Source organism: Macaca fascicularis, chromosome 13 (assembly GCF_037993035.2).
Source record: "Macaca fascicularis isolate 582-1 chromosome 13, T2T-MFA8v1.1".
NCBI lineage: Eukaryota > Metazoa > Chordata > Mammalia > Primates > Cercopithecidae > Macaca > Macaca fascicularis.
The window spans coordinates 104,606,509-104,620,932 of record NC_088387.1 but is presented as its reverse complement, the minus strand read 5'-3'; the positions used below and the strand labels follow the sequence as shown (position 1 = coordinate 104,620,932).

The following is a 14,424-nucleotide window of genomic DNA, read 5'->3' as shown; positions in this document are numbered from 1 at the left end:
GTGAGAAGGACCTGCTTAGGGCCTTGTTCCATGAGAGACACTCATGAAACAGTAACCACTGTCTCAGCAGCAGGGCCTGAAGAGGTGGGTACAAGACCAGGTCATCCAGAACAGGCTAGAAGACACTGGCTAATTCCGGCAGGGTAAGGGGAGATGACCTTGGAGGTGGGGCAACTGTATTGCAGGGTGATTGTATTTGTACGTTCACAGGTCAAGCGAAATAGGCCTTTGAAATTTGAGAACAAAAGAAACAAAACTGACCCAAGTGAGGGTGTTTGAAAAGCAACCATGTCTTACGAGGGACTGGGTGGCAGACCTCTCCAAGACTGTGAGCAGCGGAGCAGTCCAAGAATACTCTTCTGGTGTTTTGAAGCCCTGTTTCCTATCATGAGCTCTATTTCCAGCAGACTAATGGGCAGAAATCTATTCTGAGGTCTGAGCGCTGCCCAGCATTAGCCAGGAGCTGGGCCTTGGGCAGAGCCCTGGAGAGAGGCATCCTCCAAAGTCGCCTTGCCGCCACCTCTCCTGACACAGCACATCAGCTGTTGCATGGGCAAGGGCGAGTCCTGGCCAAGGCCTTGCTTGTGCCCACCCCACCCCCACCCAAGGGTTGGGCTGGAGAACTTCTTGGGGAGCTGCCTCCTCCATCACATTGAGGCAGTGAACCAGGAATCTTTGGAGGGGAGAGATTCATGTGGGAAATGTTGCAATATTTTCTCTGGAAGGATAAGCTATCCAGGCAGCAATGGTGCTGGGGAGGGCTGGGAGAGGGGGTGCAGAGGAAATGTTAGTCACTGGAGAGAGGCACAGTGTTTGTAGATCACACAGCCTTTCTGTGCCCACGCTGGGTGGAGCCCTGGAGGCCCAGAGGCTAATGTGTCTGGTTCTCATGCGCCACCTCTTAGAGGAAACAAACATTTTGATATTCACAACTAGACAGATTACTGAAAAGAAAGAAATGCAGAGTGGGGCCCACTGTCTGTAGGAAAAGCTCCTGCCCTGTTCAGGAGGAAGCTGGTTAAACCACGCAAAGACTCCTGTTGTCTGCCTGGGGAAAGAAAATACCTCAAGTGTTTCCTGGGGTTTTCTTCTGTGGGTTGGTCGGTTCAGGGACAGGGTGTAGAGTACAACCGGGAGCAGTCAAGGTCTGTGTAATCCCAAGATGTCTCAGACTGTGAAACTCATGGCTATGATGAAGAACAATGATTGTCAGCAACCTGTATATTAGGATGGGGGGAAAGGACCACACACGAATGTTTTAAAGCTTGAAACTGACAATATCATGTCCGTTACTTTTGTTCGCAGGTCCATACGCTTGTAATTTATCACAGTATAATTTTATACTTCTTTATATGGTGGTTTGATTAATGCTTATTTCCCCCCACTGTCCTTAATGCTCTATGTCTTTCTTCTATTTTATTGCCAGCACCTAACACCGTCCTTGACACATAGCAGCTGCTCAATGTTGAGTTAAAGAATGAGTCAGAAAGTAACTCAGTAGCATCTTAGTAATTTCCTTGCAGTACATAAGTGCTGCCAGAAGGTGGCGAAAATACTCAGAGCAGAGAATTTCAAGCTTCAGAGGCAATGGATGCTAATAATTACATAATGCAACAAATTTGGTTGCTTCATCAAATGTGGAGTTAAGTTTATTTCCTCAGCTAACACTTGATTAAGATAAATCTCAAGGTGTGGCAGAAACGGTCAGAAAGATTTGCATTCAAATCCAGCCTCTGCTGCAGACAGCCAGGAATCTTAGGCAAATGCCTTTGACCTTTCCGGGCTTCCACTTCCTCGTCCACAAAATGGAATGTACAATGTCAGATTTTGTTATGAAAAGTAAGTGAGAGAACACTAATACACACACATATGTATATACATATACATATGAGTGTGTATATATATTTATAATTCTTCAACCTCAAAGTTCTTTGTATCTATCATATTATTTATAGATTATTACTGCCATCAAATATTACTTCCATGTCAAAATTTAATACTAGAGTTCAAGCAAAATACATTGAGTTAAAAAGAAATTGAGCAAGAGTATGCAAAAAAAGAAAAATACTGTGCTTTTCAGGCCCTGTTGTCCTCCGAGAAAAGTAAATCTGAGTTCAAGACCCTGACTTCTTCCTACAGAAATTGAAGAGAATGCGGCTTCGTTTCTCTGTGAGGATCCATCTAGAGTTGAATTATTTTGTCAAAATAAGGAGCATTTTCCTAGTTAGAAAAACTCAAAGCACTCAGAACATGATAGGATAGATTTCCTAAAGGAAATAACCCCTCCAGAAATTTGAGGGCTCTTGAGTACACAGTTCTAAAGTAAACATGTTGGCTGTAAAAGTCAGTATACAGACCTTCTGCAAGGCATATGTAACTTTTATAGCTCAAAATTTACCATTGATTTTTCTCTCAAGGTTTTTTAGACCTAAATTAATTTTTAATATACTGACCTAAGATGCCCGGCTATTTTTAGATAAAACTGTGAAATATCCCTTAACTTTAAAGTAGGCTGTGAGACATAAGATAGTTAAAGCATTACATTGCCAGCAACCTACATGAATGGAGGTTTCGTGCCCACTGGTCTCATGCCAACTGCACATAGAAATGCTGGCGGGTAAACAGCACTAAGGGGACTTGGGATCCTGCCCAGGGGCTCGCTCTGCTCCACTCCAAGTCAGATTCACAGGTGCCAGCTCCACCCAGGCCCCTAATCGCGAGGCAGATGAACACATCAGCAAATGGCACCCTCTAGAAAGGGACCAGGACCACTCATGCATAAGGCACAGGAGGAGCAAACTTGCCTATTTGGAAGTTTTCAGGTTCAACATTGTTTAGTTCAAAACTCAGCACCTGGCAGCCTGTCCTCAGGTACCAAGCACCTAAGTAGCACTGGGGGTGAGGGGCTGGGGTCATGCTGAGCTGTTCAAAGAAGGAAAGCCCTTCCCTCTACAACTCCCTCCTTGAAATGAACACTCATTTTCTGAGCTTTAGTAATACTTTGCCTTCTCCTCTGTTCTAGTTCTTATCAAGTAACATGACCAAGTCAGTTTTGAGTAAAGTGCCCCCATTAACTGTGCAGTCTCGGAACACAGAGACCTTGAGGTACTGCCCTCTGAGACCATAGTACCCAAGACGGGGCCCGACATGAAAAAGAACTCAGTGAATTTTGATGAATAATGAAAAATGAAGGATAACAGAAATGAAAGATATGTTTAGGGGATGAGGGAACCTAAGAGAACATTGTCCTTTGTAACCAGGAAAAGATATGTTTGATGAAAAAAAGAAATGGGTCTCAAATGTTTATTTTGTGAGATAATAAAATGATTGTTGTCATTTTAAGCCACTAGCTTTTGGGGTGATTTGTTACAGAGTAACAGTCTCTGGAACAGGTCATTTTGCCTAGCAGTGGGTACTACCGAAATATAAGCAATGGGTACTTTCTTCCTCCTGGGATGCTTGGCTGTTCCGTGGGCCCCATGTATAGAATCCTTCTCTGTTAAAGTATGTCTTATGTCTGGAGGGAAATTTTCTACCTTCCAATGTGCTTCTAGGTGCAGGAGGAGTGGGCAGCAGGGCTCTGCAGGACCCAGGGTGGGATGCACAGTGAGAAAGATGGACCAAGGGCTCCTTGAGGCGGATAGCCCAGAGTGGGCTAAGAGGCCATCTGTATGAAGGCTGCTCACCTGGTCCACTTAGCAGGTGGCAAAACTTATGAAGGAATAGGGATATCAATGAGCATCCTCAGTAATCTTCTATTGACCTTGTAGTGCTTGTCTGTAGAGCCCAGAACCCAGAGTTTTTCATCCAGAAACACATACATAACTTCTCTGCTTTAAAATAGCACACGGTTTGTTTTTGGTTGTATTTGGGGCTTTGCAGTTCTTCCTTGTTAATTATCAGTACTACCTGCTGTTTGTGACTGGCCTAGGCTTATGTCCAAGGGAACTGAGGCCACCACCTACTGATTCCCTATGGCCTTCCCTCCTTGTGGTCTCTGCTTCCCTTTCCTCCTTGTGTCCATTCTCTGCCTCCCACACACCCCTGGTGACAGTTGGCTCTGTGAAGAAACCTCTTTATGTCTCTCGAAAATAAGCCCAGTCATGTTCTATTTTTAATGGGTTTTAAATGTCTGTTCTGCAAAAGAAAAATCCCTGCAAAAAGAAGTCAGAAACTGGAACCTCACCCAGGGAGGGGATAAGTGTGGGCCCAAGACGAGGGCTGGTGGCAGGAGAAACTAGGTCCAGGCACCCTCCCTCTGGCCCTACTGGGCAGCAATGAAGCTGGATTCTCATATCTAAAGGAACATGGAAGTTCGTGTAGCACCGCCTGTGTGGGGAGAGAAACTGCTGTCTGCCTCAGTCTTGTTCCTGGGGGCAGTGAGCAGAGATGCTGCAACACTAGCGTCAGGTGGTGCTTGTTGACCAACTCCAAGCCCCATCGACTGAAAGCCACATGTCACCAACCTCACCCACAGGAAACAATGAGGTGCCTATACCTGAGTACCTGCTGTGAGAAAGCCTCCCCTAATGCCTGCCCTTGACAGTCAGGCCAAACCGCTCTCCAATGGGTGAGGCTCTAACAACGCCCTGGAGCACCTGTGGTGCTGTCATTAGGAACCTACCTCGTCGCCCCAATTCCGTCCCCTCCCAACACCTGACTGCATGTGTTCTCCTTTGCAGTTCTTCCCTTATGGAGACGCCTCCAAGTTTGCCCAGCATGCCTTCCGAACCTTCGACAAGAATGGCGATGGCACCATCGACTTCCGAGAGTTCATCTGCGCTCTGTCCATCACCTCCAGGGGCAGCTTTGAGCAGAAGCTGAACTGGGCCTTCAATATGTATGACCTGGATGGTGATGGCAAGATCACCCGAGTGGAGATGCTGGAGATCATCGAGGTGAGGCCTGGGGCGTGGTTGGCGGGTGGTGGGCACAGAAGGAGACCCCACGGCAGCCTCCTAGGTGCAGGGCCTTCGTGGTTCCTTCTCTCTCTGCTTGAGCCCTGCCAGCTGCACACCACGCCTGGACTTCTCCCGCTTCTGTTCCCACTGCAGCACAGTGCTGGGGAGGTCCCAGAACCAAGCCTTGGGGCCCGTACTGTCATGACAGTGGCATTGTCATCTGCCATTCACTCACTACCGGATCTCCTGTGAACCTGTCTTACTGGGCACAAAGGATGTCATGGGCTCAGCTTCTCTTGTGTTTGGCATATCTCTGCTCTGCCTCACTCCAGCTGCACCTAGTGGGGTTCCGAGGCTGTCAGGGGCTCCCGGGACATCCTTCCAGGTTCTGATCATTCCACAGCAAGCAGGCTTTGCCCATTGTGTTTGTGAGTAACCCAGGATTCCTCTGCCACGCCAGCCCCTGCATACTGCACTCCCAATGTGAAGGTCTTCTTGGTTTTCCTCTCTCTCTGCCCAGCATGTCCTCCCCTGGCCTTTGGGGGCTCCTCCCTCACTTCACTTCCATCTCCGGTCCTATCCCACCTCCCACAGAGGCCTTCCTTCCCACATCCCTTCCCAAATATGCCCACTCCACCTCCACACCAAAGCAATCTAACCCTTACCAAGAGGGGTTTTGTCCCAACGTTTGTCCCTGCCCCAGATTACCTTGTTCAGTGGAATATACGGCAGAATGCAAGCTCTGTGAGGAGGCTCTGCCCTCACGGCTGCATGCCCAGCACCCAGACCCAGCCTGGAGCCTGGCAGGCATGCAAGAGCAGATGCATGATTCAGTAGCTTTCCTTTGATTGACTGTCTTAGCATGGATTCCCACCCCTGCACCAGCCACTCTGACCAAGGAGAGAAATTTACCACTTGCTGAAGGTAGACCCAGGTGCTCCATCCTGGAGCTGGGGGGATGCCCCATCCAGACACCAGGAGCTGAGATCAGGCGGGATGGATCCCCACAAGAAAATGGGATGACTGCAAGAAACAGAAGCCAAAGCCCCAAAGTCCCCACAGCACTCTCACTCTCCTCCCAGCTTCAGAGAGAAGTCACCCGTCAACCCGCTGCCTGGGAAGCTGGCCTTGTTCACTTGCACACCCTCTCTTTCCACATCTTTAGTCTCTTCTTCTCTGTTGGCTTCTCCCCTTCTATCTTCAATGCCCACTCCCTTTCAAACATACCCAGAAAACTAACATCTTAGTTCTTTATTTGTATTCCCTTCATTCAATTAAATATATATTTTTTCAAACAGGTTATCAGAAAAGATACAGCACAATAATTCTAAATATGTGGCTTGATTTTCTCATCTTTCTCACTCTTTAATCTTTTGTCCATCTTCCACACTTAACTTGGCTCTCTCCAAGGTCTCTCTATAAGGTCCCTACAGAGTTGGTTTTTCCAAGTTTTTTTCTCTTCTTTGACTTCTTGTCATTTCCCCTCATTGGCCACCAAATCCCTTTCTCTCCAAAACTTTTCTCTCTAATCCTTGTCAATGCCCTTCAGCCAAAGTCCCCAAGGACATACCCACACTTACACAAGTTGAGTTTATTACTGCTTGCAGTGAGGGAATCTTGGTGCAATTCAGCAGGAGGGTGTTAGAAAGGACTTCTAGGATCTGCACTTTGGGAGGGTGATTTGGGGAGGGTTTGGGGAAGCAGAGGTTTACTGTGGATTGGGTGCTGTCAGGGAGTGGGGACACTTCTGTGATTGGGTATCTAGGAGGGGGGCCCACACACCAACTCAATGCTCTAATGGGTGAAGAATCAGTGGTCACTCATCATAGCCGGAAGCAGAGATGCTTGGTGTTTTGGGTCTGTGTTCAGATTTAATGACAGAGTGGTCTTATTTTTGCCTTGCTCCATCATGGTCACTGGTATTTTGTGACATCGGTTATGTTTGGTGTGAAAACTGAGTGTGAGGGCTCCCGGCAGCACCAAGGCTGTCAGCAGACAGTCCAGACCAGCTCCTGGCTGTCAGCGGCTGCTTTTCTTTCTCTTAGTTCTTTCACATTTCTCCCCATTGCTTCTAGCTCTTCCTTACTTCTATTCAGCATAGCATTCTCATGGGGAGCTTTTATGGATTGATTTCTCACCTGGTTATGGGTCACATTTTCCTGCTTCGTGATACGTGTAATAATTTTTATTGGTTCCTGGACGTTATGAATGTTACACTATAGTGTCTGTATTTTGTTGTCTTCATTTATAGAGTGCCGAGATTAGTTTTGACAGGCAGGTAAGTTATATGTAAATTAGTGTGATTTTTTTGAGGCAGCTTTATAATTTTAAGCTTTTAGAGCAGATGGAGAGTAGGTTTTCTGAAGTAAGTTAGCCCAGTGACCAAGTTGTGACCATTTTGGGGTTCTTATTGATTTTCTCATATATTTAGTGAGGTTTCTGTACTCTGGCTGGTTGGAACCAGCCCGGTGTGTGGTGATACTTATTCAGATATTTAAGTGAAAGAAGATATATCAGAGTGTAACTAGACAGAGAATATAAATACAAAAGAGGTTTCCAGAGGACTGAGGCCCTGGGGCAACCTGATGTTTAGAGGTGAAGAACATGAGGCAAATAAGTAAAGGAGATGGAGAAAGAATTGTCAATAAGGTCAAAGTGAAAAAGGAAAAGTGAGAAGTCCTGGAAGGGAAACACACTGTTTTGCGGGGAAGGAATGGAATGCGCAATCATGTCAAACGCTATTGATAGGAGAAGTAAAAAAGAAAAGTAATCATTGACAATTGGATTTGGAAACCTGGAGGCCATAGGTGAACTCACCGAGAATAGTTTCAGAGGAGTTGGAGCAGCCCAGGAGAATGGGAGTGGAAGAAGTAAAGACAGTGACTATAGAAAACTCATGCAAGAAACTTTGCTTTAAAAAGAAGAGGAATGGACAATAGCCCTCCCGAATGCCCAGGCATTTAGCAAGCTCTTTGCATTAAGAACTAGAATGCTCTGCAAGCCTGTGTGAGCACCAAGAGTTGTTCAGCTTATTGTTCGGAAACTTCAGCCTCTGTGTGCAGCCTAGTTTCCAGACAGACATTGAGGAGACCTCCTAGGCAGATTGCTGAAGTTTGCTCTCTGCCTAGCTTCCTCTCTGGTCCTCTACCCCGAAACTTCTGGCTGTCTTCACCTTCCCCCTCCAACTGCTGTCTCCTCCAGTCGGTGAGACAGCCCTGCTTGGGACCCTCCTCCTTGTGCTGCAGTCCAGGAAGGAATTCCAGGCTGAGATCATAGGGTTCATCTACTTTGTTTCCCACCTCCTAGGAATTACAGTCTTGCAGTGTCAGTTCTAAAGTCTGAACACAGCTATTTCTTTTATTTTTGTCCAGTTTTCTAGTTATAGTGAAAGGCAAGTCAGTACAGGTCCATCAGGGCTGGGAACCACAGGGGCAGGTTCACAACGAGTTCCAAGTCTGGCATGCCCGGCCTTCGTGATATTATTACCTGTAATAGTCTGCATCTGAAACGGCCCTTCTTGGTTGTCGTGTTCACAGTCCCAAATGCAGGGCTGCATCATGGATACAATTATTGAGATCCTGCCATTTTCAGAGTTGCTTCCTGAGGTTCAGGAGGGACCTCTTGTGTTTACATTTCTTATTACCCTGACTTTATTAATAGTGCACTTGTCTTGTTGTCTTCATATCCATTGCCTCATGTAAGGGCTTTTGATTTCACCTTTTAAAGGCCAGGGTGAGAGTGGCAGCTCACATATGGATGGACCATTTGTCTCTTTTTACATTCCAGACACGGTACGCTTTCCCTGCTTTTCGCTTGTGCACCACTCTGGCTTCTAGACTAGTCAGGACCTTGTCTACCAATTATCCACAAAATGAAATTTCGGAAAGTCTGCCTCTTTTAGAGACAACTTTCTTAAAGTGTTCCATGATACATCAATACCATCTAGCTACAAAAGTAAATACACACAAAATATTTTATCTCAGTGGAGATTTTAACTTGTTAAATAAAGCGCTTTCTAGTTAGTGGTTTGCTCTGATTGGCATTTCTAAAAACAACTTTATGAGTTATAATTTACAGACCATAAATTCGCCCATGTTAAGTGTACAACTCAAATGATTTTTAGTAAATGTACAGAGATATGCAACCATCACCATAATGTAAATGTAAAACATTTTTATTCCCCCAATTAGATCCCTTATGCCCAAAGGCCTGCTCCTACCCCAGGCTCTGGCAACCAACACATCACTGTGTCTCCATGGAATTGGCTGCCTTTCTGGGCATTTGACACAAATGGAATCACATCACATATGGCCTTTTGCGTCTGGCTTCTTTAAATTTTTGAGATTTATCCATGTGGTAGCATATTCATTGTCTTCTGTTGCTGAAATAGTATGTACTTTTTACTGTATAGCTGTATCCTATTTGTTTACAGTTGATGAGCACTTGGGTCATTTCCACATTTTGGCTATTAATAATATTGTTGTGAATGTTCTCATGTAAGTCTTTGTATAGATGGGCATTTATTTTTAAGGCACTTTTCTAAGAAAGAAAATAATTTATACTTTGGAAATTCCATATTAAGAATTGATTGTATACAATTAGTTGGCCTGGATAATTGAAATCTTCTCACTCTACTCTTTAACTTATAAACAGAGTCCCTGCTCCACAACTCTCCCTAAAGTAACTTTCTGCAGAGTTCAACTTTAATGGTACACCTCGCTTGGTTGGCTTACTAGACTCTAAGTTTCTAATCGGTTGGCCCCACATTTCATCTTTTCCTAAATCCCCAAGGCTTTCTGACTGTTTTCTGCACCTAGATGCAGAATGTTTTTTTTTTTTTTGAGACGGAGTATCACTCTGTCGCCCGGGCTGGAGTGCAGTGGCCGGATCTCAGCTCACTGCAAGCTCCGCCTCCCGGGTTTACGCCATTCTCCTGCCTCAGCCTCCCGAGTAGCTGGGACTACAGGCGCCCGCCACCTCGCCCGGCTAGTTTTTTGTATTTTTTTAGTAGAGACAGGGTTTCACTGTGTTAGCCAGGATGGTCTCGATCTCCTGGCCTCGTGATCCGCCCGTCTCGGCCTCCCAAAGTGCTGGGATTACAGGCTTGAGCCACCGCGCCCGGCCAATGCAGAATGTTTAAAATTGAACCCATCGTGTTCCTCCCTTAACCTATTCCTAATCCATCATTTCTAATCTCACCATTGAGCCACCCTTTCTAACCACTTCCTCCAGCCAGAAACCTGGGAGCCACCCCAAATTCTTCTATATCCAATTGGTCACAAGACTCACCCATATTTGATTATGTCATCTCTTATTCAGTAGCATTTAAGGAGTTATTTGAAATAAAGTCAAATTCTTTATCCTATCCTAGAAAAACTCTGTGATCTGCTTCTCATTTCCCTCTCTCCAGCTTCATCTTTCAACACTTCACCTGGCCCTCCCTCCTACTGCCCCTTGCCCCACATCCCATGTTCCAGCAGCTAAAGCTTTTTCATTTGATCAGTATTTATTGAGTCCTACGATGTGCCAGGCATCGTACCAAGCCCTGGACTTGCAGGAGCACATGGTTTCTAGTTCCATAGAATGTACTCTTTAGTGGGGAAGACGAAGCAGTTATTTTAATAAAGGCGAGATGTATTCTGATCGGGGAGATGGTATGGGTTGTCACAGAAACTTGAGCACAAGGAGTGAAACTCCTCTGGGGAAAGGGAAGCTGAGGCTTGGAGGATAGGTGGGATCCAGTCAGGTGAAGGGGAGGCAAGAAGAGCTCTCTGTCCTCCCGGGTTTCTGGTAATATCACCTACAATGCTCTGTCCTCCTGGGTTTCTGGTAATATCACCTACAATGCTCTGTCCTCTCGGGTTTCTGGTAATATCACCTACAATGCTCTGTCCTCCCGGGTTTCTGGTGGTATCACCTACAATGCTCTGTCCTCCCGGGTTTCTGGTGATATCACCTACAATGCTCTGTCCTCCCGGGTTTCTGGTGATATCACCTACAATGCTCTGTCCTCCCGGGTTTCTGGTAATATCACCTACAATGCTCTGTCCTCCCGGGTTTCTGGTAATATCACCTACAATGCTCTGTCCTCCCGGGTTTCTGGTAATATCACCTACAATGCTCTTTTCCACAAGGCTATCTACAAAATGGTAGGCACTGTGATCATGATGAAAATGAACGAGGATGGCCTGACGCCTGAGCAGCGAGTAGACAAGATTTTCAGCAAGATGGATAAGAACAAAGATGACCAGATTACACTGGATGAATTCAAAGAAGCTGCAAAGAGCGACCCTTCCATTGTATTACTTCTGCAGTGCGACATCCAGAAATGAGCTGATGTCAGTGCTATGGACTGCACAAAAGTCTCAATGTTCCATTCAGTCTGCAGCTATTCACACACACACACACCCACCCACACACACACACACACACACAAATATTGCTTGGACTACCTATAAATGGACTTGCTTCTTGTGTTTGAAACACTTGTGTGCATGAGAATGTCATTTGCTAATGAATTTTAAAAGCATATATAAAACAAAACAAAACAACCTGCCACAATGTGATATGTGTAATATCATTTCATAAAAATCCCTCTTCCTCCAAAGCCTGGGCAGAAATGTACTGCAAAGAGTTATATGATTTCTTGTTCATGTTTTGCTAATGCTTGTATCTCCTTGATTACATAATGTTAGTAGCACTGAGACCCCCACGGTAATGTAACTTAATTATAAGCTATGTCACTACCCTCCTGTAAAATAGTATTGGACAGACACAGAGGGACCCTTGGCTCCTGTTTCTGGTCCACACACCACAAGAGCTTGTATTATCAGTGAATATAAATGTACTACATTTGCATGCCTTTTGGGTTTGCCTTAATTCTTACCTCATTTGCATCCTATCGATCTGGAAAGAGCTGTTTTGGATGAATGCAGTATAAAATGTAAAATCCCTGCTAAATGACTTATTAAGTATATCTATCTATATATACATATACACAAAGATATTATTTATCGGAAGTAAAAAAGATGGAAGTGTATTGGTTTCTGTTTGAATTTTCAAAGGCTTCCAATATGGTGGCAATAAATGTCCCAAATAAATTTATAACAATTGATTTTCCCCCTAATTCTTATTTTATAATTTTAAAATAGCAGCAGATGCTAGCAACAACTTACTAAATCTACTCTTAAATACACAACTTTGGAATTTGAAGAATTAATGACAACAAAAGGGAAAAAAGCAACTTTCCAGCTTTTCATCCAGGCTCCCAAAAGAGGGACAATGAACACGGCATGTGAAAAGTAGAACAGATTTGTTCATCCGAAAAAAAATGTTCATTCTCTGACAATAAACTCTATCTCAGTGTGACTTTGGTGCTAATGTTCAATGCAACGATGTGGAGCTGTACACACACAGTAGGTATGTTCAATGCAACGATGTGGAGCTGTACACACACAGTAGGTATGTTCAATGCAACTATGTGGAGCTGTACACACACAGTAGGTAGGCTGCGTGCGGGTGTCCCCCAACATAAGTCAGTAGGAAAGAAGACGTCTGTCTTCCCAAATCTAAAGTAGGCAAAAACACAGAAGTAGTTATTTTTAATAACAGAATAGAACTCTGACTCTTTTGATCTTGAAAGAGGCAAAAGAGATTCCATCAAAACCTCTAAAAGCAGGTTTGCATTTTCAGAACATGCGCCCCTAGAGAGCTGAGTTTTTTACACTGCACTGCCCAATAGTACTTTCTCTGATGATGGGAAGGTCTACATCTGCACAGCACACTGGCTATAACTGCACGTATGGCTACTGAGCACTTCAAGTATGGCTAGCGTGACTGAGGAACTGAATTTTATACTGTAATTAAATGTAATTCACCACATACAGCTAGTGGCTTTAGTAACAGTTTAGTGCTATATTATTTATTCAAGTACTTTTTATTGAATGCATTTTTTACCATTCTTTATTTGTCTTAGGATCATTAAATAACACTAAACTAGGGCCTAATGATTCTATTCATTCAACAAGAAATGGTGACCTCATTACAAACACTTAGGACACCAATGGTACTTGAAACACAGATAGAATCAAAATTCTGCCCTGAGAAGATAGTCCTACATGTGAATAGAATGTCCTAATACCCTTCACCCTTGTGCATGGTGAGCCCAAACTGCAGGCAGGGAGAGATCAGGGAGGCGCAGTACATCTCAAGACTCCTTCCTCACTAAGTGAGGACGGGCAGGTGAGGAGCTGTGGAGTGCTTCAGAATGGCACCAGGTTAAACCAGGCCCTGAGTAATTCATTCATAACAAATCTTCACTGGTCACCTACTGTGCACCTAACATCATGCTTGTGTGGTGAGGGAGACACACTAAATACACACAGACAGACAAATGCCAAATTATAACACCTATGAAGAAGGGCAGGGCAGGATAACAGGGAGGAGACAGACGGGATACTTCGGTGGCCCTACCCACAGGCTGGTGAGGTGACATCTGAAGTAAGACCTTCATGAAAGGAAGTGATGGAAAACAAACCCTCCAGCAGACTCACTGGTTCTTTTTATGAATCAAATGTAGAAGCTGGGCCAGCAAGCAAGCATCTTCTTATTCGCTTAAGTCCCTGATGCTGTGAGAGTGTGGACTGGTGCAGTGATGCTGCAGAGATGGCCAGCAGCGTGTAGCTAGAAGTATACTATTCCCTCTGTCCCAGCATTCCCACTCCAGGTGTATTATCCCAAGAAACTCCCACTGAGAGCTATAAGGGGACTTGTCCCAGGATAGTTGCGAGACGGGTATTGGAGGCAATGTAGCGGTTTGTCACTAGAGAAACAGGTAAGGAAAATACAGTGGATATACCCTATGGCACGCTACACAGCAGCTGGAAACAACAGACCGATGGACACGGTGACATGGACATTTAAAAAATGCTGAATGGGGGAAAAACAGCAAAATATATTTCCCAGTATTACATTCATACATAAATGAAAGATGCATTCTCACAAAAGAACTCTAAGGTCACATAAAATAAAAGGAAATATCACATTATAATGGTTTCTATAGGATTGGGTGGTGATGGGAGTGGGTTCAGTTATTATTGCTCCATAACAACCTGACGCGCAAACCTAGTGGCTTAAAACGAAGACAATCATTTTATTATTTTTCCTGGCTTCTGTGGGCCAGAAAATTGAAAAGGAAGGGCTCAAATGGATGATTCCACCTCGTGGTCTCTCATGTAGTTGCAGTCAGGTGGCAGCTGGAGCTGAAACAGGCCTGGAGCAGCTGGGGGCTGATTGGGGATTTCTGCGCCTGCAGTCTCGGGGGAGTGGTGCTACTTACACAGGGGCTGTGGTCTCCAGCACAAGTATTCATGCAAAGTTGGAAGTTTTATCTTTTCTGACTTAGCCTCTGAAGTCACGAAGTATCATTTCCACAGTATTCTACTGGTAACAAGAAAGCCACTAGCCCATCCACATTCAAGAAGGGAATCAGACTCCATCTCTTGATGGGGTGAGGCAAGTTTCT

General features: G+C 44.8%; 1 protein-coding gene across 5 annotated transcripts in view; it reads left to right on the top strand.

Moving 5' to 3' along the window:
- The window catches only part of VSNL1 (visinin like 1), a 114,743-nt gene extending 102,474 nt beyond the window's left edge, over positions 1–12,269 (top strand). For all 5 annotated transcript variants that reach the window (XM_065527383.1, XM_065527384.1, XM_005576506.4 and 2 more), the window contains 2 exons: positions 4,683–4,898; positions 11,036–12,269. In XM_065527383.1, the coding sequence (XP_065383455.1) occupies positions 4,683–4,898; positions 11,036–11,233 (414 nt within the window). In that variant the 3' untranslated portion in view covers positions 11,234–12,269. The remainder of the gene's footprint in view (positions 1–4,682; positions 4,899–11,035) is intronic.
- Positions 12,270–14,424: the final 2,155 nt, after the last annotated feature.